The 26598-nt window shown below is 40.0% G+C and overlaps 1 protein-coding gene across 1 annotated transcript in view; it reads right to left on the bottom strand.

Moving 5' to 3' along the window:
• Positions 1-26598, bottom strand: part of scfd2 (sec1 family domain containing 2) — a 354011-nt gene that overhangs the window by 55836 nt on the left and 271577 nt on the right. The window contains exon 6 of the mRNA XM_034180512.1: positions 3597-3739. Within this exon, the coding sequence (XP_034036403.1) occupies positions 3597-3739 (143 nt within the window). The remainder of the gene's footprint in view (positions 1-3596; positions 3740-26598) is intronic.

Here is a 26598-nt window from a genome sequence, read left to right as displayed (position 1 = left end):
GATTCTGCAGTCAATAATGTACGAACACAAAGTTAAAAATTGGATCACGGTGTCAAAGAGGCTGTGTGTTTAAAGCCGCAGAAGAAATAATATTGCTCATTTTAATGATAAAATGACTGTTGTATGGCTGGGGTGCCTGGCTGCCTTTTGTTTCTGTCTTCTGTTCTCTGTCTTTTGTTTTTCCTTCCAGGTGGCATGCGTTCAGGACTGAGTGGCTGTGTGGCTGAGTTATTAGGACCTCACCCTGATCACCTGAAGCTTGTCATGTGCAGCTCGTAAGGACTCACAGCTGTGGTGCATCTTTATGGATTGGGGCATGGTTGCATTTAAGTCTGGAGTACACAGTGTGTATTTGCCAGAGACTCGACCTTGTGACCAGACGGGTGAGATCGATGTTTGGAGAACCATCTCATCATCATGGACGCAGAGACCGTACCAGGTTTGATGCCATGGTCTGTGAAAGAGGAGGGGGTGAGGTCTCACGCTCGTCAGCACACTTCCTGAGGTACTTTAGGTTTTGTGACTAACATGAGTACAGTCAGTAAATGTGGTGTCCCTCACACCTTATTATATTGAGCTGTTATGTTAGTCGTTTAATCAGCTTCCACTGCAGTGGAGAATGTGAACTGGGTGTTCCATGCCTGCAGGGTGGGAAGGTGATTGGTGATTAAGCCAGGAAGTGTTTGCTGTTTATGTACACCTTTGAGTGGTCTCTCTGTGTGTGGAGTGGTGGACTCACATGATGGTTTCTTCTTTCACAGACTCGGTTGGTCGCGGCCACCTGGGGGGTGTCGGCGGGGTCCTTGGGTCCGAACTGTTCTGGCTCCGGACCATTTGTGCTGCTGGGAGCGCACCGTCTTTCCACCTCGCCAGACCGCGCACTTATTTGTTCTGCACATCACTGTTATGTTTATTAAATTCTGTTATCCTTTGTACCGTGTTCTGCTTATTTTATACTGGGTCTTACTTCAAACGCTGGTCGGTTCTCCGCCCGCGTCCGACACATAACAATGACTTATTTTGATGATAAAAAAAAAAAATCACTAAAATTCAATTTTTGCACATTTTTACAAACTGAGTGTTGTAGTATAATCAGCAGGAGACCACTGATGTTCTCAGTGAATTTGGTGACAACACACACACATTCATGGAATATTTTTCTGGTGTCTCTTTTCGTTTTTGCACATTGTAGACGGTCCCTATGCTTCCGTTTCTCTGCCGTCTGTTTGTTCAGGTCAATATTATTTTTCCAGCTCAGAGGACAGCTCATATGGCTAAAAAATAAGGTTGTAGTTTATTGTCTACCTTCCTGAGGTTAGAAACTAGTGTTGTTTGTTTTTTCTACAACGTTTCTCTTAAGATTATTGAGCCGTTTACTGGAGGGGGAGGTTTCTGTCCTCCATGAGTATGACAGGTGGACCATCCCAGTCAAACTCCTCACCTGACACTGTCTCTGGAGCGGGACACACCCAGTGGGACCGGGCGCTTAACTCCAGAAGTGAAAGCTGCTGGGATCACCTCCTCAGGCTGTAGTAACCCCCACCAAAAAAAAAAAAAAAAAAAAAAAAATGCGGTGATTGGGTTTGCGATCAAGATTTCCTGCAGTAATTGACCCGTAAACTGAAATCCATAAACTACTTAAACTGAAAAAAACATATACATATATATCATGAATGCTATTCACGTTTTGTGAGACTCACGTTCACGTTTTGTGAGATATTTCTTCAGTAGTCACGTTTGGCAATTAACGGTTTGCAGATAATTCACGATTTGCAGGTGATTCACATTGGGGGGTTAACAAGGCTCACAAAGAGGTATTTCTCTTGTTTCAAAAGAATAAGCAGCTAACAGACATGTGTCTGTTTTTGTTTTCTAAGAAACTTTTCAACATTTTCAAAAAAACAGCAACAGGCATGGAGAGTACTGTTCTAGCTGAATCACATGAAAATTCAGTAAGGTATATCTTCTATAATACATTCCAATTCTAAGGTAGAACTCCACTAGCGTATACTAAGGTATATCTAAATATCTAAAAAAAAAAAAAAGAAGAGTATAGTGCCTGGTCTTGAGAACCAGGGATGGTAGGTTTCATCACCAGTCCAACGTTCGGCCACACTAAATGGGAAAATCAAGACAATCGCAAACATTTTAAAAATGCTCTCCGTACAGTGCACATGTTCAGGTGCACAGAGATGAAGTAACACAAGACTTGGAAGAAAAAGGAAGAAGATAAACCTTTTGTTTATGAACATTTAAAAAACATAATAGCTGACAGCAAGCCATTAGAGAGCTCAGACTGATGACTCACACAAAGTGGCACAAGGTTCAGGTCTATGTATATTGTGAGGCAGGTGACTCAAGTATGAGTAACTATTGATACATCAGCTTTCTACCTGTTGTGCCAAAGGTTGGTAAAAAATGAGAGCTGAAAAAAATCATTTCTCATTTCTCAATAACAGACCATTTTCACTGGTCTATAGGCAATTTGGTTTCAGAAGTCATCACTCAAAAGAGACTGCAACTGTTGAATTTCTGGAAAAAGTCAAACTGATTATGGATATCGGAGTGATTTTTCTTTGTGTCAACAAAGACCCTGACAGTTAAGATAACAACTGCAATTATTAAACTTCTCCTTAATAAACCTTGCTGTTATTGTGGATTATGAGCTAATTACAGGCATGTCTCAAACTTACCTTTTAAAAATGAATAACTAAAAAATGAAATAGTACTACAGCAACTTGCACCTTATTTGTCCAATAATCATCTTTGCAATGTTTTGTTTTATGCAGTGGTGGGCGCAGCTAACCAAAAAGTTAGCTTCGATAACCGCTGATCAGCTAACTGATAAATTATCTTTTATAACGCTTAACCGATAAACCACCAAAAAATTTATCGGAAGCTACAGCTAACCACTAACTGATAACTTTCAGTATTGTCCCTGGTACACTCTCAGCTAATGACAAGCCGATTTTGAGTTTAAACACTGCCAACGCGTCTGACAGAATCAAAGGCGATCACAAACCCAAACACAGCCAATGAGTCAGCGCTTCTGTCTTTGTGTGCCCTGCCCATTGCTGTAGAGAAGCGTCATTTACCTTGACAGCTTACAGTGGTCCAGCCGTGAGGCAGATGTCTTGAAAAGGAAAGCAAGTTTGACTTATGGTTTTGATTTATAAACCAAATTAATCCGGATAGTTTAACTACATTAATGTCAAGTCTGTCATTTATACAAAGTAAAAACATATCACATATCATTTAATTTAAAATAATGCACTAATTCAGAAGTTTTGAACAGATTAACACACACAGATGCCAAACTGCATTATAGGTAAACTGAGCCTGCTTTCCTTTTGAGGACTTCAGCCTCACTGCTGGACCACTGTATACTGTAAAGGTAATGCCTTTTGTGTTTTTTTTTTCTGTAGCAGCCTGGCAGTCAAGCCCCTTCTGCTGAGGTAGATTTGAGCTCAGTTCCTCTTAGCTGAAGACTCCAGAAAGAAAATTCTGCACCATTGGGAACAGTTGGTGTGGTACTTTAACAGAAAGCTGTGATGCAAAAAGGAAGCACTGTGTTTCAGTATTAGTGTATATCAGACCTGATGAACGCCATCGCTGGCAGTGTAGATGGAGTTCAGTTGCTTGAGGTCTCGAGTGTGGCTCAGACTTTGGAGGGTCCTGAACATGTCTTCCACTGCAGAATGGACTCGCTCTATGGTCAACTCTGCTGGGTGGGTACAACCTAACAACACAAACACACCCCATGCTTTCACTAACAGCAGACATAGTGGAAAAATTCATCAAAACATAATTATAACACAAACTCATGGAAGAATACTGTTATTTGCATGTCACTGTCTCAGCTGGACACAGAAACAATTATTAAGGCAATGTCATAGAAAAGAGATGAGTTGTTGAGCTTTTTATTTGGGGCAAAAACACTACTGTCAAATCAAAAGCTAATGTTTGCTTTCCAAAGAAGCACAATGTTCTCTTTCCAAAGAAGCACAAATGGAAGCCACTACTTTCTAATGAAATAAAACAGACTGTGAGAACTATGAAGAGATGTGATGGAGCAAAAAGAACATAGGAAGTTCCAGGAATTTTCACCTGGCATCAAAGTAACTATGCAGCCAAACCCACATTTAAACAGAAATTATTTCTAGATGCAGTCAGGAAATAAAAGTCAAACCACTCTGTAAAATTAATGTAAAAGAAACATTTTAGCCCATATCTACACAAATTACAATTACTCAATACAGTTTCAAATTACTCACTTTTGTGGGTCACGGTATCACAATAATTTTTTGACACCTAAAATTTCCTGATTGCTTGCAAAGTTCTATAATGCCACTATAAGCAGCAGTTGTACACAATGGCACGCTTCAATTGGGTATCTGATTGTTTTTCAGTAACGATCACAATCATATGAGTGCAAAAAACAGCAATGGAAAACCGGCATTAGTCTTGATCCAGGATAACTGAAAACCCAGACACTCCACTCATAGAGTACAGAACAATCCTAAAGGCTTTGCCATGAATGAAACTAGAACCCTGTTCTTTTTACACAGCAATGTCATGAGACTGTAAACTTAAAATAACACACATTCATTTGGCCAAGTGGTTAGTGCACTGGCTTCCAAAACAGAAGGTGCTTAGTTTCAGACCACCTGTGCCCAATTTCTCCATGTAATGTGGAGTTGCATCAGGAAGGGCATCCTGCATAAAACCTGTGCCAAATCAACATGGTGAGGGACCCTGAACAAAAACCTGAAATAACTTACTTTTGAACACAATTGTTCTTAGTCCAGATGTTCCTTTGACACATTCACCCAATCATGTAATACTTCTAACCAAGGTGAGGTGTAAGGTAGGTTTTCTCCATGCTGCACTTATTCCCCACAGGGACATGAACGAGGAAGTGTCTCCTCTCAGTGCATTTGGTGCCATCATTAAAGTGCTTGTTGAAAATAACAAGGACTTCTTGTGAAGTCATGGACGCGCCTGCAGCACTGCAACTCAGCACCGCTGGTCATAATTAAAAATAAGAGTGACAACTATAACAATTCAATGCTGAAACACAAACATACTTTCACAAAACATGAGTTCCTTCACTGGGCAAAGGAGACAGGAGAAACTGGACCCTCTAGGATGAAAAGATGACAGGCCGAATCCACTGAGCCTAGCTAGCAAATACATGGTTAGTAGCAACACGTGTCAGTCAGACTTAACGGTACTTGAAGAACTGCGTAAACTCCAAAAAGAAAATCAAGACGGACACAAACGCACTGAACTTTTCATTAGCTGTGTGGATCAATGTATTTCTGACATAAAAGACCAGCTGGTAGAACATGAAGAAAGAATGGGAGGATTAGAGGAGAGAATCAGCACATCTGAAGATACAGCAATGCGCCACCAGAGGGCCCTGAGGTACCTGCTGCTCCACGATATTGAGCTTTTGACAATAGTGCAGCAGATAACAGAATATTTACAGAGGAATCCTTCAAATCTGGAAAGAAGCACCAAAGTTGGCACAAATACTCCTTAGACATTACTCTTTTGAAAAAACTGAGTAGCCACTTGAATTTTCAGTAAGCGGCCAGGTAGGGGTCATTTGAAGAATTACACAGGGGTCAAAATTTAAAAATGTTTCAATCATATTGAAAGCTATACCACATTATTTGTCTGATCATAACGATACCAAAAAGGTATAGTTTGGACTATCTATGACTGAATGTTATGGAGTTACTGGGAAAAAACAGCAAGAATGGTAACAAAGGTCAGCATTAGTTTGTACAGGGGTCAGATGTTAAAGTTGCTCTAATATTTTAAAATGTGATGCAGATTATTGGTTGAGTTAATAGGGTTTTAAAAAGGAATAGTTTGCACTATATGGCATGCTTAGTTATCATGTTACAGGGTAACATATGTCACATGTTACCAATAGAGTCTATTATTAGACTCTATTGGCTTTGCTCAAAATGTAAATGAGTCCACCCACCACTTTAATCATATCTTAGATCTTGTTCTGACTTATGGTATGGAAATAGAAGACTTAACAGTATTCCCTGAAAACTCCCTTCTGTCTGATCATTTCTTAATAACATTTACATTTACTCTGATGGACTACCCAGCAGTGGGGAATAAGTTTCATTACACTAGAAGTCTTTCAGAAAGCGCTGTAACTAGGTTTAAGGATATGATTCCTTCTTTATGTTCTCTAATGCCATATACCAACACAGTGCAGAGTAGCTACCTAAACTCTGTAAGTGAGATAGAGTATCTCGTCAATAGTTTTACATCCTCATTGAAGACAACTTTGGATGCTGTAGCTCCTCTGAAAAAGAGAGCTTTAAATCAGAAGTGCCTGACTCCGTGGTATAACTCACAAACTCGTAGCTTAAAGCAGATAACCCGTAAGTTGGAGAGGAAATGGCGTCTCACTAATTTAGAAGATCTTCACTTAGCCTGGAAAAAGAGTCTGTTGCTCTATAAAAAAAGCCCTCCGTAAAGCTAGGACATCTTTCTACTCATCACTAATTGAAGAAAATAAGAACAACCCCAGGTTTCTTTTCAGCACTGTAGCCAGGCTGACAAAGAGTCAGAGCTCTATTGAGCTGAGTATTCCTGTTGTGAAAGTGTAGGAACACGGACCCACAACAGGGGGCGCAAATGAACGGACAATGGAGTAAGTCAAATAACAACACTTTACTGTTGTGAAACTCGCACAACAAACACAACAGATTACAATCTCTGGAACAAGCCGAATTCCAAGGTGTCGTGTGGGCAGGCTCGAAGGTAGGAGACGTCTGTCCAAGTCGAACCGGAACCACTCGATTTCCACCGCCACCGAACCCCGGGAATACTGGAGCCGCCAAGTCCCGAACTCCCAGGTGACCACTGCCTCCGCTTGTCGGATCTGGTACTGCTGGCGAGGAACAAAAACAGTCAGAGGTGGGTGCGCTGCACCCAGCAACACGGACGGTGGTAACACCACCTCCTCCTCTCGTCAAGAAAACACTGAAGTGCAGGAGTGTGAGTACTTATCCAAATACTGTTTCCTGCTGCTCTTCTCTCTCTCTGTATAAAGGCAAAAAGTAATCAAGGTTGATATAATCGGCTGGATACGTTACCTCCTCGGTAGAAACGATATCTCGGCAATGAGGTGGAGATGCCGTCCTGCTGATATACCCCACTGATGATTGCTGTCAGCTGTCTCAGGTGATGGGTGACAGCTGTCACCCTGGCTGCTCCTGTGAGGCGGCAGCGCCCTCTGGTGCCTGGAGCCCGCACTCCAGGCAGGGCGCCCTCTGGTGGTGGTGGGCCAGCAGTACCTCCTCTTCAGCGGCCCACACAACAATTCCATTAACTTTAACTAGTAATGATTTCATGACTTTCTTTGCTAACAAAATTTTAACTATTAGAGAAAAAATTACTCATAACCATCCCAAAGACGTATCGTTATCTTTGGCTGCTTTCAGTGATGCCGGTATTTGGTTAGACTCTTTCTCTCCGATTGTTCTGTCTGAGTTATTTTCATTAGTTACTTCATCCAAACCATCAACATGTTTATTAGACCCCATTCCTACCAGGCTGCTCAAGGAAGCCCTACCATTATTTAATGCTTTGATCTTAAATATGATCAATCTATCTTTGTTAGTTGGCTATGTACCACAGGCTTTTAAGGTGGCAGTAATTAAACCATTACTTAAAAAGCTATCACTTGACCCAGCTATCTTAGCTAATTATAGGCCAATCTCCAACTTTCCTTTTCTCTCAAAAATTCTTGAAAGGGTAGTTGTAAAACAGCTAACTGATCATCTGCAGAGGAATGGTCTATTTGAAGAGTTTCAGTCAGGTTTTAGAATTCATCATAGTACAGAAACAGCATTAGTGAAGGTTACAAATGATCTTCTTATGGCCTCGGACAGTGGACTCATCTCTGTGCTTGTTCTGTTAGACCTCAGTGCTGCTTTTGATACTGTTGACCATAAAATTTTATTACAGAGATTAGAGCATGCCATAGGTATTAAAGGCACTGCGCTGCGGTGGTTTGAATCGTATTTGTCTAATAGATTACAATTTGTTAATGTAAATGGGGAATCTTCTTCACAGACTAAAGTTAATTATGGAGTTCCACAAGGTTCTGTGCTAGGACCAATTTTATTCACTTTATACATGCTTCCCTTAGGCAGTATTATTAGACGGTAATGCTTAAATTTTCATTGTTACGCAGATGATACCCAGCTTTATCTATCCATGAAGCCAGAGGACACACACCAATTAGCTAAACTGCAGGATTGTCTTACAGACATAAAGACATGGATGACCTCTAATTTCCTGCTTTTAAACTCAGATAAAACTGAAGTTATTGTACTTGGCCCCACAAATCTTAGAAACATGGTGTCTAACCAGATCCTTACTCTGGATGGCATTACCCTGACCTCTAGTAATACTGTGAGAAATCTTGGAGTCATTTTTGATCAGGATATGTCATTCAAAGCGCATATTAAACAAATATGTAGGACTGCTTTTTTGCATTTACGCAATATCTCTAAAATCAGAAAGGTCTTGTCTCAGAGTGATGCTGAAAAACTAATTCATGCATTTATTTCCTCTAGGCTGGACTATTGTAATTCATTATTATCAGGTTGTCCTAAAAGTTCCCTGAAAAGCCTTCAGTTAATTCAAAATGCTGCAGCTAGAGTACTAACGGGGACTAGAAGGAGAGAGCATATCTCACCCATATTGGCCTCTCTTCATTGGCTTCCTGTTAATTCTAGAATAGAATTTAAAATTCTTCTTCTTATAAGGTTTTGAATAATCAGGTCCCATCTTATCTTAGGGACCTCGTAGTACCATATCACCCCAATAGAGTGCTTCGCTCTCAGACTGCAGGCTTACTTGTAGTTCCTAGGGTTTGTAAGAGTAGAATGGGAGGCAGAGCCTTCAGCTTTCAGGCTCCTCTCCTGTGGAACCAGCTCCCAATTCAGATCAGGGAGACAGACACCCTCTCTACTTTTAAGATTAGGCTTAAAACTTTCCTTTTTGCTAAAGCTTATAGTTAGGGCTGGATCAGGTGACCCTGAACCATCCCTTAGTTATGCTGCTATAGACGTAGACTGCTGGGGGGTTCCCATGATGCACTGTTTCTTTCTCTTTTTGCTCTGTATGCACCACTCTGCATTTAATCATTAGTGATCGATCTCTGCTCCCCTCCACAGCATGTCTTTTTCCTGGTTCTCTCCCTGAGCCCCAACCAGTCCCAGCAGAAGACTGCCCATCCCTGAGCCTGGTTCTGCTGGAGGTTTCTTCCTGTTAAAAGGGAGTTTTTCCTTCCCACTGTAGCCAAGTGCTTGCTCACAGGGGGTCGTTTTGACCGTTGGGGTTTTACATAATTATTGTATGGCCTTGCCTTACAATATAAAGCGCCTTGGGGCAACTGTTTGTTGTGATTTGGCGCTATATAAAAAAATTGATTGATTGACTGATTGACATGTCATAGAATACAGTGGACGTCGACACTGCTCTAACTTTACCTTGCAGGCCAAGCATTCAACACAGTCAAAATTATTTCATTTATTAATCCTATTAGTTCAACCAATAATTTGCACCACTTTTTACCAAAATTGGAGCAACTTTAACTTTTGACCCCTGTACAAACTGAAATTGACCTTTGTCACCATTCTTGTTTTTATCCCATAACTCCATAACATTCAGTCATAGATAGTCCAAACTATACCTTTTTGGTATTGTTGTGATCAGACAAATAATGTGGTATAGCTTTCAATATGATTGGAGAATTTTTAAATTTTGACCCCTGTGTAATTTTTAAGTTGACCCCTACCTGGCCGCCTAATGACAATTCAAGTGGCTACTCAGTTTTTTCAAAAGAGTAATGTCTAAGGAGTATTTGTGCCAACTTTGGTGCTTCTTTCCAGAAATGAACAATTGTTACAGTTATCTGCTCCACTAAAAGTGTGCTGACCTCCAAAAGAGGCTGAGAAGAAACAGTATCAGGATTTTTCAAATCCAAGAAAACAGAAGTTTTTGGATTGCTGCAGAAGGAACTTAAATTACCACCACACATGGACATTAAGTTTGAAAAGGCATATCGTTCACTGGCGGCTAAAAGATCCAACAGCTCCTCCAAGACTGACAATATAGTGAAATTTCTGGATACAGTGGAAAAAGACACACTCAAAGACAAAGGATGGAGACAGGGGCCAATTCTCTTTCAAGGAAAACGGATCTATCTTGATCAGGACTACTCTCCCAATCGACAGCAGAAACGGATGAGGGTCTACAAAGTTAGTAAACAGCTTAAAAAGAAGGACTTACAGGCGAGATGTCTGTATCCAGTGCAAACTGAGGAGAAGACATTTGCATCATTAACAGTGGCGGCGCCAGTAAATCTTTTGGGGGGGCTGAAGGGGAGCTGGGGTAAAAGTTGGAGGGGCTCCAAAAAATGTCGTTGAAATGAACAATATATAGTAAATTGCTTTATAAATACTAAGGCATATGTTTTAGTCACCCGTGCGCCTCTAAAATGTGGTATCAATGCACACACACATCACTTAGAATGATTGCAAGTTCAGTAAATTTGCACATAGGTATAAATAAAGATAAGTTTTAAGAGTGGCCGTAATAAATATTTAGGAAACCTAAATTTTTGGAGTATGGAGTTAAATTTGTCTCATTAATACTTGCAAATGCACAGAGGGTGATTTACAAATATCCTTTGATTTGTACACATGCTTCGTCATCCACAAACACAAATTTCTGATTTGTAACTTGTGTGTGGGTTTTTACAAATAAATGTTTATTTGCAAAACTGAAAATTCTGTTTGTGAAGGGTGATTCAGCATTGGTGGATCACCGAAGACACACATTCATCACTTTGCTCAGTTACGCAATATTGAGACATTCTCAGTGCAAAACTGCAGTTGAGATCCACAAATATGTCAGTCGCTATTCACATTATTGGCAGAATTATTGGGGGGGCTGAGGGGGGGGCTTGGCTCATTATTGGGTAGGCTTAAGCCCCCCCTTGGAGCCGCCAATGATCATTAATGAGTGCCGAGACACTGCTGAAGGAGCTGGGGCCCATAGAGGAAGAGCTGAAGGGTGGATGGAGGAGTCAAGAGAAGAGAAAAACAGGAGCACTTCTGTCATCAACTAATCTGAAATTCATTCTGCAGGGGGAGGACTAAAGAGACTCTACTATTAAGATGGATAAAAAGTTTGTTCTAACTAAACCAGTGGTAAGGTCTGTTGTCCCTCAGGCCATCGGACTGTACAACTCCTCACTCAGGGGGAGGAGTAACAGGAAGACAAAGGACGGGAAGGAGAGGAGCAGTAGTAGCCACTAAGCCAGTAGCGAGCGTATTTCTGATATTTATATTTGTATTTACATTTTGCAAATTGTTTCTTACTTTTACTTTTGATACTAAATGTGTGCTTATCCTGTGTGCTGCTATCCAATGTTGCTGGAACCTCAATGTCCCTGAGGGAGTCTTCCCAAGGGATTAATATAGTTCTATCTAATCTTATCTTTACACATTAGTGTAATATTGGTCATACTTGCACTGTAAGCAATTTTGCCACACCTCTATGCCCCAGTACTATTGGGGACTTGGCACAGATAAGAATTCAGCTACTGTGCCAGATTGATGATGTGGAAGGTCAGTTCTATGTTAGTTACAGTGTTCTTTGTGTTTTGCTTTTCCTGATATATGTATTGTTTTGTTAGTGATTAGATACATCCAAGTGTAAACAGGCCAGGAGATATATCGTAAGATTTCATAGTGACCATGGCTAAGTTGAATTTTGTAATTTACAATATAAGAGGAATTAATAATCTGATCAGAAGGAAAAAAGATTGTGGGAGAATTAAAGAAATTACATTGTTCTGTTGCTTTGATTCAGGAAACACTGTTGTCAGAGACTGAGCATCTAAAAGCGAAGAGAGAGTGGCTTGATCCTGGTCTACAATGCATCTTGTGGGGGGACAAAGAAGAGAGGGTTCTTCTAAAATAACAAACAAATGGTTAAAACACACTCTAAAAGTCTGGACAACAGTTAAAAACTGCTAGGGGGACTGCAGTTGATCTCAAGGCCATGTTGATAGTAGGAAACATAGAATTCTCCCCTTGTTGTGGGACAGTTGTTTTGAAAGGTGGGTGAACAAGGGTCTCCACACAATTAATCAACTTTTTATTGGAACAGAAGTTATATCATTTTTCAACTTCAAAAACAAGTTGATCTGCCATCAAACGATTTGTAGATACTTTCAGATTCGACATTACATTACAAGCCATGAAGAAAGGGAAATGGTCAGCAAAAACCCAAATGAAATGGAAGAGTACTTTATCAGTGTTATGGAGAAACACTTTCCAATGAAAAAACCCCACATATTTAATATATACAAAAGGTTGACAACTGACACTTTACAAAACATGAACAACATCAAGGAAAATGGGAATTGGAATTAAATGTTATAATTGAAGATTCTACATAGAAGGGCATATGTGCAGGTTGTCATAAGGGAATCAGCAGCCAATTATGGAAGGAATATGACTGGAGAGTGAAGATATTTGCATACCTGCCTTACCTCTTCATTTGTGAAAAATCTGAAGGTAGCATTTTGTTGACAAAATTGTAGAAATATTGGAGACACTATACTTATTTTTTGGGATTGTCCAGTAATACCTGTATTTTGGGATAATATTAAAAAAGAAATAGATATTATACTGGAAGTAAATATTGTTCCAGAACCTATGTTGTTTTTGTTGGTAACCATGCCTAAAGACCTATTGAAAGCAGATCAGCAATATATACTGAGGATTCTGTTACTAGTAGTAATAAAGAAAATGATTACGGTGATCTGGAGAGATGTAAAAGCACTTACTATAGGTCAATGAGTCCAGAGACTGAAAAATGTCTACATGATGGAGCAAAGACTGCAAGTCTCCATCTAACTATGAATACTTTTGTGCAAAGACAGACTTATATTTCATGATACTTGGGTGTTCGGTGGATGGGACGAGGTGAATGAATACTGTCAAACAGAGATATTTATTTGAATTTCTTCTATACCTTTTGTTGTTGATATTACTATTTTTGATATTTTTCTATTTTATTTCATTATTAGTTATTTCTTTATTTAATTTATTTCCCATGTATATACTTTTTTCTTATCTATTTATTTTTTTTACACCTTTTCATTTATTTATTCAGTTGTTTTTTTATTTCATTTATATACTTTTTATTTGCTTATTTATCTATTTATTTTCCCTTCTTATTTTATGTGTTGATGTTTATTATGATGTTATTTATTGCAAGGTCTATGTCAGGAAATATGTAAATGGATAAAAATGGTTAAAGCAACAAAAACAAAATAACAATTAAGCTTAAATGCAACTGTAAAGCACAGCACAGCATGTAGTTGATGCACTACAGCAAAAAAATTAAACAAAAGCAGATTTTAAAAGTGACTCAGCAATACTGCCTGCAGAGCTGTCAGAAGTTGCAGAGATGAGGCCAAACAAGATTATAAGTGTTGGATTAAACAAACACCCTGATATGAATCACCGGGTTCATTAACATGATAATTCACAAAATTTTACAATCCAATTTTAAGTACAACATAAAAAAATAAAATAAAATCAATGAAGATTAAACAAGACAATGGAGTAAATCTGGCAAACCAACAATCCCACAGGGATGCTGACATGCAAATTCATGCGCACATATGTTTACATTGTTGAGCATGCACAGGTAAATGCTGTGATTAGAAAATCTTGTAATACCAGCAGGACATTTCTACAAACTGACAATGCATTATGTTACCCAGTGTTTTATCACTATTATGTTACAAATAAAGTCTCAGAGAATGGGTCTTGGATGTCAACTACCCAAAGAAACAACCGGTCCATTCCAGCATCTCTAAAATAACCATCTATACGTCACAGCCAGGTGAAATGTGGTTGTCCACTTGGCCTTCTATATCTACTGGGGTCCTCAACATAGAGAAAAGGGCCACATGGCCAAAATGTCAAAACTGGCACTGCCTCACAATGCAAATGATACATTCTGGTCTCTCTTAGTAGCCACTCATTTGATACAAAGTCATTCCAGCAGTATCCAAGGACACCATCTTCTACTGCTGGCAAGGGAGCTTGGAAAATGCCACAATATTCTACTAAAAATTTATATTCTTTTGTAACTTGAAGATATCGGTTGTTCCTGTATAATTATTTTCTTAAACTTCAGGCTGGTTTCTTCTTCACATCTGAGATAATCTGGATAGTCAGTTTTGTTGGTGTTCCAAAGAAAACAACAAATATCGTTCTCATAAACATTTGGAAAGGCTGACTCATCAGATAAACATTTCCACTAAGTTCACATGATCTCCATCTCAGAAAACTCAATAGCATTTTCAAGGTTGTTGACACAAGGCTTCCACTGTGCATAATACAGACTTAACTGAAGTTGTACATGTAGTTAGTACCAAAGTGTTTACTGACAACAGTTTGGTGAAAGCCCATGTGGTGACACATCACAGAAGACTGTTGGTTTTTAAAACAGTGTCATCTATAGTGCTAACAAAATTAAACAGCAACCATAATAAATTCAAGTAAAATGCAAAAATCTGTGAATACAGAGCCAGTACGTTTCACCAAATATTTATATTTTATTCACCTTTAAAGATAATGACACTGCTGAATTTGCCAAAATTTTGGCTTTAAGAGTAACAGCTGCTGAAAAGCTAAAAGGCCAAAAGCTACAATGAAACCTCTTACACACACACACACACACACACACACACACACACACACACACACACACACACACACACACACACACACACACACACACACAGTAAAAAGTAAGTCCCTTCGGCTGCTCCCTTGTTTGCACTCGGGGTCGCCAGAGCAAATCCAAGGTGGATCTGCATGTTGAATTGGCACAGGTTTTACGCCGGATGCCCTTCCTGACGCAACTCCACATTACATGGAGAAATGTGGCAGGGGTGGGATTTGAACCCGGAGCTTCTGAACTGAAACCAAGCACATTAACCACTTGGCCACCACCCCTGCTCACACACACACACACACACACACACACACACACACACACACACACACACACACACACACACACACACACACACACACACACACACACACACACACACACACAGTGAAACTTGCATATAATGGATTCAGGTGGACTAGCGAATTTTGTCCGTTATAATCAAAATCAGTTATATGTATAAAACGGACAAAATCCGTTATATGTATGTAACAGATCAGGAGGCATAGGATGATCTATTGGACCTTAATCGGGACCTGCGTCATTTAATGACTGGGTCAAAACTTCATCTCAAAAAAATAAACGCCTGCCTGAAATAAGCGTCGGACATGATGTGCATTAAAAAGATTACATTTGGACGAGTCAGTCTTTTTTCTAAGTCCACTCTGGAGTGGTACATTAAAATCCTAAAGCCTGATTTATGCTTCTGGCCAAGCAATGACTTACATGCAACTTTTAAATGTTCTCCGCTGCATCTTTATGCAATTTACAGTAGGAACAGTGGCTTTTTCTGGATTAATCTGTCCCTCAACGAGCTCCTTTATCAACCATCAAACCAAATGCAAGGTGTACAATTTCCTCCATGAACTGCTGGTCATTTGACTGTCTTTTTCCAACTCCATGTTGTGAAGGTGGTCAAGGGAGTAACTTTGATTTTGATATTGGTGGGGACACAAAAGTGCTCCAAGACAAAGATTTTTTTTTTTTGCATTGCCAATCATAAGTTCATGTCATGCAGATGTTATAGGTTAATGAGCCGTCCCAATGGTTAGAGAGTTGGTCTTTCAATCACAGGGTTGCAGGCTCAAATCCCAACCTTACCTCTCTTTACACCTCCATCCATGACTGGAGCGACCTTGAGCAAAGCAACTAACCCAACATTGCTCCAGCTATACATTTAAATTGAATTCATCGAGGATGGATATTTAACATGAAGTATTGCAATGACCCCATCTGCTAGTGTTGTGACGTTCGTGAATAGGGATGGGTATTGATAAGATTTTATCGATATCGATGCCATTATTGATTCTGCTTATTGATCCGATTCCTTATCGATACCTCTTGTGAATTTTGTACTAAAAGTAGGCTTTACAGGTTTTCTATGTATTTCATTGAGTCTTAAAGTAAATAAATATGAAATTGGTCACTGTATCCTTGATCTCTGGACATAAAAAAACTAAAACTGTGTTTCGCTTTGAAGTTATTAATTCCAATTGGACTCTATCGTTCTAACTTGACTTGGCAGAGAGCCGCGCAGCGTTTGGAGCTGTGTCAACAGAACGGAGGACGATTCTCATTTATTTCTCGCAACAAGACAGGAGTCCCAGTTAGTAACTTTAATCCGCACAAAAGTGACTCACGATTGACATATTCAGGGATGAAAGTGACGAAAAACAAAAAAAGCTGAAACCCAAAATTACCCCCCAACACCACCTGCACGAAAATGAATTCTAGAAGCTGTGAAATGCAATCTGGGACTATTCCAGACAATAAACTGGAGTGAGTGCAGCATCCATTTAGTGAGAAAAAAACCCAACTTTCCTTATTCAAATTCAGTAGTATTCTGCTCTTACTAGGATGCAGCAGTTTTCTAGCTTGGCAGATAGTTCTGGAGGAAATCACTGAAGAAATTAATAAACTGAAAATATGGTTTGACCGAAACAAATTGTCATTAAACTTAAATAAGACAGGGATGAAATGTAGGTGTAAGAGTCACTAGGTGTTCACAGGAAACAATTATTTATTTCTGTATGTATGTATTTATGTATGTTCATTGTTAGTTGGTTTTATATTTTCTGTTGTGTTTCTATTCAGGTTCTTTTTGTCTCTTTCTCTAAAACTGTATATAATAAGTATATACTGTATCTAATAATCATTAGATTATAATCAGTGGCAGCTGGTGAAAAACAGTCTTGGTGGGGCTGCTGTGCCAATAGATTCCCTTGCCTTGTCCAGTACAGGCATTCAAGTGAACAGTCAGAAAATTACTACAATTCCACAATAATCATTTCATATCCTTCTCAAAATCAGCAGTTTTACAGATAAAGTTAACCATTTACAGCTATATTAGGCCCCATTTCTACTTTGGAAAGGAACAGTATCAAATACAACACTCAAGTTCTTGAGCAAAGAACATTTCACCATTTGACACCAATTGCACACATAGTACACCAAACTGTACTGCACTGCCATTATCTTCAGACAAACAGATCCTGGGGTTCACAATGACACCCCCTTAACAAAATAGAAAATATCACCAAATTTATACTCTTTCAAAATATGGAAAAATTCTTAAATTGACAAAAGAACATTATGTACATACTACAATGTTCACACCACCTTCCAAGAGAGAGAGAGAGAGAGAGAGAGAGAGAGAGAGAGAGAGAGAGAGAGAGAAAATGTTTGTGTGTATGTAAGAGAGTGTGTGTGAGAGAGAGAGAGAGTGTGTGTGTGTGTGTAAGAGAGTGTGTGTGAGAGAGAGAGTGTGTGTGTGTAAAAGAGTGTGTGTGTGAGAGAGAGAGAGAGAGAGAGAGTGTGTGTGTGTGCGTGTGTGAGTGAGAGAGAGAGCGAGAGAAAATTAAGGTAATATTTTGCATGAACATTACTGAGTGGAATGGAGGCAAACTAAAGAAGCCTGAAAAACTTAAATTAAATAACTTGACTAACTAATAACACCAAAACCTTTAAATTAAATTGGTTAAAATTAATTGTGTAGAGGACAAAGCAAATGAAGTATACAAAACCACTTAATTAAATGCGTTGCTAAACTTGGGTTTATCTGACTATAAGTGCCTTGTGTGAACTCAGTGGCTGAGTTAGAATTTCTTTAAAAACATGCAAATTGCTATTTTAGGCTTTTGTTTTGTTTTGTTTTTAAACTGAGCAAATAATTTGTTTTAGAGTGTGGAATACTCCAAAGAATATTTCACTTCTGTGGACTGATCTTGTAAAGTGAAATCAAAATACCAGCATGGCTGCAGCTTTGAACACTGTTACAAACAGCCCCGGCCTCCCCTATTACCATTATAACTGGTCTGCTGTCCCAATAAAGATCACAGCTTTGACCTCCTAAAACAAATTAAAAAAACATCACTCATTCGTTTTATCTTAAATTTTCATCCTCGTTTCCACACCAGGAACAACATTCGGGAATAAATCCGAGCAGCTCGTCAGCTCACCTGAGCTGAAGAGGTGGATGTGCTCCTTTTCATCCGCACAGATCAGCAGCCTCCGTGACGTGTGCGCGCTGACAGTGTGAATGAAGCCTGACACGGTTTATAACGAGTCAGACAAACGTCTCTCCTCCAACCGGGATGTGCAATTGTCATTAAACACGAGAAAGATCTGATGTGCGCACCTCCATGCGCCTCCAAAAGGATCCCCGTGAAACTTTGGTGTCATTGATTTGATTAGTTTTGTCCCGTTTTAAATCTCCGAAGAGTTCTTCAACTTTCTCCAGCAAAACACACGGAGACAAAATAAAAATAAATAAATATAACCCAAACGTCGTCGTCACCATCATCTCTTCCTGACTGACAGACAGCAGCAGCTGCAGCGTCAACTGACTGCAGCAATCTAACGTTTGTAGCAAGGGCTAAAATTACAGCGCCCCAAAGCCATTAATTTTGGCAATGTTGATTTGCCAAATATTTATTAATTTCCCCTAGCAACTACATACAATTGGTTATTTCGCTGCACTTCAAGGGCGCTTTGAATGAGCGCCCAAGACGAGGAATGATACGTTCTCTGCTTCTGTTGGTGGAAATGCACTGCTAAATGAGTCAGTTGGAGGAAGTGTTGTTTTAATCATTCATATTACATGTAGGCACATACTATTAAGTAAAACTGACATTGATTGACATTGAATACTTTTTAAATATATATATTGACTTTTCCCCTCCACATCTATAGGAGGGCAGTGCCCGAGCGCCCCCTATGGGCCAGCCGCCACTGATTATAATATATAAACAAAAATAAATTTAAAAAAATAGTACAATTTGGAAACAAATGCACCCGAACGTGATGACAGCTGCAACTGCTTAATGCTAACTTTTAAGACTGAAAATGCCATACACATGCTAACGCGTTAGCATCGCTCCCGTTTTAAGTTATAAAATACATCTATCAACTGTTTCAGAAGACCATAACAGGTCAGTTTAACATAAAAAGGTAAATAATACTCACAGACGTATGTTCTTTAGGGTTTTAGCGGCGGAAAATTAAGCAAAAGAAAGAAAGAATAAACGAAGCAATCAAAGCACTGTTTCAATCTGCGAACCACTGCTTCGATTGGTTCAAGGTTCAAAGCAAAGCCACGCTGCAGAAAAGTTGATTACGGACCCGCTGCAGAGTCTGTAATCAATGGAGAGAAATTATCATTTTCCTGACAAACACCCCCCAAAATAACGGTGACTCTGAAGGACCGATAACAGAATCGTTAAGCAAAAAGCTTATTGATGTTGGTGGATTGAATCATTTCTTAACGATACCCGAAAGGAACCGGTTCTCGATACCCATCCCTATTCGTGAATGAATTGATTCCCGTTTGTCTGTCTGTTATTGTGTCCGCCCGCGCAGTCTTTTAATAAGTTCCCTGCAACTGTGCAGTAGCCTAGCTCTAACGATGCGTCCTGCCACATTGCTAAAACCTACCTAGTTCCTAAAGAGCAGAAGAAGCCTAATGCTTTTAAGAAGGGTTTCCATTCATGAAAGGAATTTTGCTTAGTTTTTAAAGCTTGACAGAGACACTGCACTTACATTCCTGACTGTGAAGAATGAACGAATATCTCGTTTCAAGGGAGGGGGGCCATCATCCATTACCAAATATCACCAAAGTCTAGCTCAAGAGAGAGAGATAGGGGCGGGGGTCGATGGGCGGTCGCAGCCACTGTGGGAAGTGTGCTGCTTGGAGTGACAAGTGGGATAGCCAACCAAGTTAGCGAGAAATGGGTAGCTAATCAGCAGTGTTGCCACAGTTACTTTGAAAAAGTAATCCAATTACTGATTACTGATTCCTCCTTGAAAAAGTAACTTAGTTACTTTACTGATTACTCAATTGGAAAAGTAACTAAGTTAGATTACTAGTTACTTTTTTAGTTACTTTCCCCAGCTGCCGACAACAACCCTCTGCCACCTCAACATGACAATGATACTTGTTTTGCCAAAACTCACTTTACAGTCACCCTTTCTTGGCTTCAATGAAAATAAATACTTGTTTTATAAAAAGTAAAATAAAGACCTCTTTCTTGACCTCATATTATAAAAGTAAAATAAAGACCTCTTTCTTGACCTCATATTTAACTGTTGACAGCACTGTAACAGTAAAACTTGCAATTTCTAACCTACATTGTTTATAAATGTAACTATTAAATTCATTCTAACATTTTTCTAACATTTAAATTCTCTCTAAACATTTTACTTGTCGAAATTATTATTATTTTAAGTAGTATTAGTAGTTGTAGTAAAAAAAAGGCTTCAAAACTGGACCTTTAATCTAGGGGTGTTGTGGGCACATCCTTGCCCCACGCCCCCATTCCATCTGGATTCGCCCCTGCTTTGGCGTTTGAGCACAAAGAATGGATAACATTTATTTATGCAGAAAACATGACCACATTTACAGGTAAGAAAGTTTTATTGCGTTTTCACATCATGTGGTCCTCAGAAAGAGAGTTTAGGTGCATTTGAGTGAAAAACAGTGTTAGTTGTTGACGCATCGCGGAGGATCAGCTGTTTTTAGCAGCAGATACGGAGCAGCTCGGAGAAAAAAAAAAGCATAAAAATGTCTTTGTAAAGCTCAGTGCCGGTGTGCTGTTGTCACTGTGCTTTAAGAGGTGAGGACGAGTTGCAGCTGTTGCAGAAAAACGCGGATGAAAAGCTCACAGCTCGCTTAAAGTGTGTAGTTCAGTCGAACCCCGACCCCCTGCCCACAGACCAAGTTTAATGCTGCTATCGACCCATAATGCAAAAATAATAGTAACGCACAGTGACTTGGAGAAGTAACTTTAATCTGATTACTGATTTGGAAAGATTAACACGTTAGATTACCCGTTACTAAAAAAACGTGGTCAGATTAGACCGGCATCACTGCTAATCAGACAAGGATGTCTACATTAAAGAAGGGGATTTCGAGCAGTGGCATACATTTAACCCTTTATGTGCCATAATAATGGAGGACAGTGGTTTTATTGGTCGTGATTACACAGTAGGGGGCTGAATATTGGTAGGGACATGACCCTAGCGTCCCTACCCAAAATTACGCCCTAGAAGGTGGTCATATCATAACCATCAGAATAACATCAGAACCATCCCTGGTTCTCTCTCTCTCTCTTTTTTTTTTTTTAAGATATTTAGGTGTACCTTATTATATATTGGTAGAGTTCTATCTTAGATTTGGAATGTATAACAGAAGATATACCTTACTGAATTTTCATATTTACGGACTTTTCTGCCAAATGTATTTGATTCATGATTGAAATGTAATCAGGGTGTGCACTGCAAAAACTTCTAAAATATGACCGGAGGGGAAGGAGTGAAACCAGAAAAGTGACAAATCAGAGTCTTTTGCGGTGTCCGATTTAACAGGTGCATGTCAGGTTCCGGAGAGCCAGGCAGAGGACTCTTATTTAAAGCTCTTTGGTTCATCACACCCAGGGATATGTGTGAAACCTAACACCATATTAGAGTGTAAACAGCAAGGGCCCGTGTCTCAGCACAGTTTGAAATAAATAAACAGCCAGACTTTTAATCTCCGAAATGCGGTACCCTCTTTCTTCGAATTGCCGAGTGTCAGTGAGTAACTTAATTTCATACCTCTGTTACATGGGCATGTCCAGATTGCTCTGTCTGGCATATGTGAGGAGTTTTTAATGGAAATGCATTGTGACAGGACAGGACGTTTTGTCCCATGTAAGCGAAAATCCATTGTACAAAATCTAGTATATACAGTGTTTATTAATTGGAAAACCATACAGAAGCATTGGGACTTTTGCTTTTGTCTGGGGAGTATGACTATCCGGTTTATACCATGACTATACACACACACACACACACACATATATATGAGGTCTGTCCATAAAGTATAGGTCCTTTTTATTTTTTTCAAAAACTATATGGATTTCATTTATATGTTTGTACGTCAGACATGTTTGAACCCTCGTGCGCATGCGTGAGTTTTTCCACGCCTGTCGGTGACGTCATTTGCCTGTGAGCACGCCTTGGGAAGGACTGGTCCTGCCCCCTCGTCGGAATTCCTTTGTCTGAGAAGTTGTTGAGAGACTGGCGCTTTGTTTGATCAAACTTTTTTTCAAAACGTGTGAGACACATCGAAGTGGACACGGTTCGAAAAATTCAGTTGGTTTTTGGTGTAAATTTTAACGGCTGATGAGAGATTTTGAAGTGATTCTGTCGCTTTAAGGACTTCCCCAGGATGTCGCGCAGCGCTCCCAGGTGCCATCGTCAGCCTGTTTCAAGCTGAAAACCTCCACATTTAAGCCTCTGTTGACCCGGGACGTCGTGAGAGAACAGAAAAGTTTCAGAAGATGTCAGTTTCAGCATTTTATCCGGATATTCCACTGTTAAAGGAGATTTTTTTTAATGAAAGACGTGCGGGCGGATTCGCACGTCGGCTTGCAGCTGCCGCGATGCGCCGCCACAGGAAAAACACCTCCGTGTTGATAACCATTTGTAAAATCCAGGCGGCTTTTGATGGCTTTCAGTGGAGTGAGTATCTGAGAAATTGTTTAACAGTTGGGCATGTTTCAACTTGTCCTTAAGGCTTCCAACGGAGGTGTTTTTCCTGTTGCGCTGTGTTGCGCCGGCTGCAAGCCGACGTGCGAATCCGCCCGCACATCTTTCATTAAAAAAATCTCCTTTAACAGTGGAATATCCAGATAAAATGCTGAAGCTGACTTCTTCTGAAACTTCTCTGTTCTCTCACGATGTCCCGGGTCAACAGAGGCTTAAATGTGGAGGTTTTCAGCTTGAAACAGGCTGACGATGGCGCCTGGGAGTGCTGCGCGAAGTCCCGCTCCGTGGGAAGTCCTTAAAGCGACAGAATCACCTCAAAATCTCTCATCAGCCGTTAAAATTTTCACCAAAAACCAGCTGAATTTTTCAAACCGTGTCCACTTCGATGTGCCCCACAGGTTTAGAAAAAAGTTTGATCAAACAAAGCGTCAGTCTCTCAGCAACTTCTCAGACAAAGGAATTCCAACGAGGGGGCTGGACCACACCTCCCACAAGGCGTGCTCACAGGCGAATGACGTCACCGACAGGCGTGGAAAAACTCACGCATGCGCACGAGGGTTCAAGCATGTCTGACGTACAAACATATGAATGAAATCCATATAGTTTTTGAAAAAAATAAAAAGGACCTATACTTTATGGACAGACCTCGTATATATATATATATATATATATATATATATATATATATATATATATATATATATATATATATATATATATATATATATACATACACACACTCAACAAAAATATAAACGCAACACTTTTGGTTTTGCTCCCATTTTGTATGAGATGAACTCAAAGATCTAAAACTTTTTCCACATACACAATATCACTATTTCCCTCAAATATTGTTCACAAACCAGTCTAAATCTGTGATAGTGAGCACTTCTCCTTTGCTGAGATAATCCATCCCACCTCACAGGTGTGCCATACCAAGATGCTGACACCATGATTAGTGCACAGGTGTGCCTTAGACTGTCCACAATAAAAGGCCACTCTGAAAGGTGCAGTTTTGTTTTATTGGGGGGGGGGATCCCAGTCAGTATCTGGTGTGACCACCATTTGCCGCATGCAGTGCAACACATCTCCTTCGCATAGAGTTGATCAGGTTGTCAATTGTGGCCTGTGGAATGTTGGTCCACTCCTCTTCAATGGCTGTGCGAAGTTGCTGGATATTGGCAGGAACTGGTACACGCTGTAGTATACGCCAGTCCAGAGCATCCCAAACATGCTCAATGGGTGACATGTCCGGCGAGTATGCCGGCCATGCAAGAACTGGGACATTTTCAGCTTCCAAGAATTGTGTACAGATCCTTGCAACATGGGGCCGTGCATTATCCTGCTGCAACATGAGGTGATGTTCTTGGATGGCACAACAATGGGCCTCAGGATCTCGTCACGGTATCTCTGTGCATTCAAAATGCCATCAATAAAATGCACCTGTGTTCTTCGTCCATAACAGACGCCTGCCCATACCATAACCCCACCGCCACCATGGGCCACTCGATCCACAACATTGACATCAGAAAACCGCTCACCCACACGACGCCACACACGCTGTCTGCCATCTGCCCTGAACAGTGTGAACCGGGATTCATCCGTGAAGAGAACACCTCTCCAACGTGCCAAACGCCAGCGAATGTGAACATTTGCCCACTCAAGTCAGTTACGACGACAAACTGGAGTCAGGTCGAGACCCCGATGAGGACGACAAGCATGCAGATGAGCTTCCCTGAGACGGTTTCTGACAGTTTGTGCAGAAATTCTTTAGTTATGCAAACCGATTGTTTCAGCAGCTGTCCGAGTGGCTGGTCTCAGACGATCTTGGAGGTGAACATGCTGGATGTGGAGGTCCTGGGCTGGTGTGGTTACACGTGGTCTGCGGTTGTGAGGCTGGTTGGATGTACTGCCAAATTCTCTGAAACGCCTTTGGAGACGGCTTATGGTAGAGAAATGAACATTCAATACACGAGCAACAGCTCTGGTTGACATTCCTGCTGTCAGCATGCCAATTGCACGCTCCCTCAAATCTTGCGACATCTGTGGCATTGTGCTGTGTGATAAAACTGCACCTTTCAGAGTGGCCTTTTATTGTGGACAGTCTAAGGCACACCTGTGCACTAATCATGGTGTCTAATCAGCATATTGATATGGCACACCTGTGAGGTGGGATGGATTATCTCAGCAAAGGAGAAGTGCTCACTATCACAGATTTAGACTGGTTTGTGAACAATATTTGAGGGAAATGGTGATATTGTGTATGTGGAAAAAGTTTTAGATCTTTGAGTTAATCTCATACAAAATGGGAGCAAAACCAAAAGTGTTGCGTTTATATTTTTGTTGAGTGTATATATATATATATATATATGTATATATATATATATATATATATATATATATATATATATACACACACACACACACACAAAACCTACAAACTAAGGCACACAGTACATCATACATCTATAAAAAATGCAGAGGACTGTTTGTTTTTGGCTAGAAAATGGTCATTAGAGTTGTCACACATTCTGGTTTTGATTAAACAATAACCCCAAATCATAAAAAGTGACTCTCTCATTAACTTTTTTATTACTGCAGACAGTATGAACCCAATATATTTCATGTTTTGTGGGGTCAACTTCATTTCATTTGTTAATATACATCCATTAACTGCACTTCCTGCGGCACATTCCAAAATTGGAAAACTAAAGCATTTACCATTTTGTAATGCTGCCATTCCTTCTTACAGCAGTTACACATATTCATTCACTTGGAAATTTTCATTATCCACCATGACTTGTCTAAAGAAAACTGGCTGTAAAAGTGATGAATTACTGTAAATTCATCAAAGGGTGCCAAAAATTGTGTCCAGCATACATTTTATATCAGGATTTTTGGTTTCACTTTGTGAAAGCATTTTGTTTTGTTTTTGTTGTCAAATAACATTGGACATTTTCAAAAGTATTTTGATTAAACAAAACTGCTTTGTCTGCATTAATTTCTGACCATATTTTAAAATGTGTACACAGAATATAGGGGTAACAGATTTCGGGTGTTATTTTGTCCCATTCATTGTGCAAAAAATTCTCAAGGGCACTGACACAATCCCATACCATGACAGATCCAGGCTTTTGGAAATGTTGCTGATAAAAGTCCAGATGGTCCTTTTTGCCACTGGTCCTAAGTGCATGGCATACATTTCTTCCAAAAAAAGATCTGAATACTGATTTATCTGACCACAATATACATTTCTACTCTATGATAGTCCAACACCGATGCCTCCAAGCCAAAGGAAGTCAACTGTTATGTGTCGGATGCAGCTCGGAGAACCGACCAGCGTTTGAAGGACCCAGTATGAAATAAGCAGAGCACGGTACAAAGGCTAACTGAATTTAATACATAACAGTGATACAAAAAATAACAGAAAGTGCGGTCTGGCGTGGTGCGCTCCCAGCAGCGCTAACGGTCCGGAGCCAGAAGCTGTTCGGACCCAAGGACCCCGCCGACACCCCCCAGGTGGCCGCAACAAACCGAGTCTGTGAAAGAAGGAACCATTATGTGAGTCCACACTCTACACACAGAGAGAACACTTAAAGGTGTACAAACAGCAAACACTTCCTGGCTTGATTACTAATCACCTTCCCAACCTGCAGGCATGGAACATCCAGTTCACAAAACTCCACTGCAGTGGAAGCCGATACATGACTAACATACAGCTCAATATAAAAAGGTGTGAGGGACACCACATTTACTGAC

This window comes from Thalassophryne amazonica, chromosome 10 (assembly GCF_902500255.1).
Source record: "Thalassophryne amazonica chromosome 10, fThaAma1.1, whole genome shotgun sequence".
Taxonomy (NCBI): domain Eukaryota; kingdom Metazoa; phylum Chordata; class Actinopteri; order Batrachoidiformes; family Batrachoididae; genus Thalassophryne; species Thalassophryne amazonica.
Note: the sequence above shows the minus strand (reverse complement) of the source record. Positions and strands in the feature narration are given on the sequence as shown.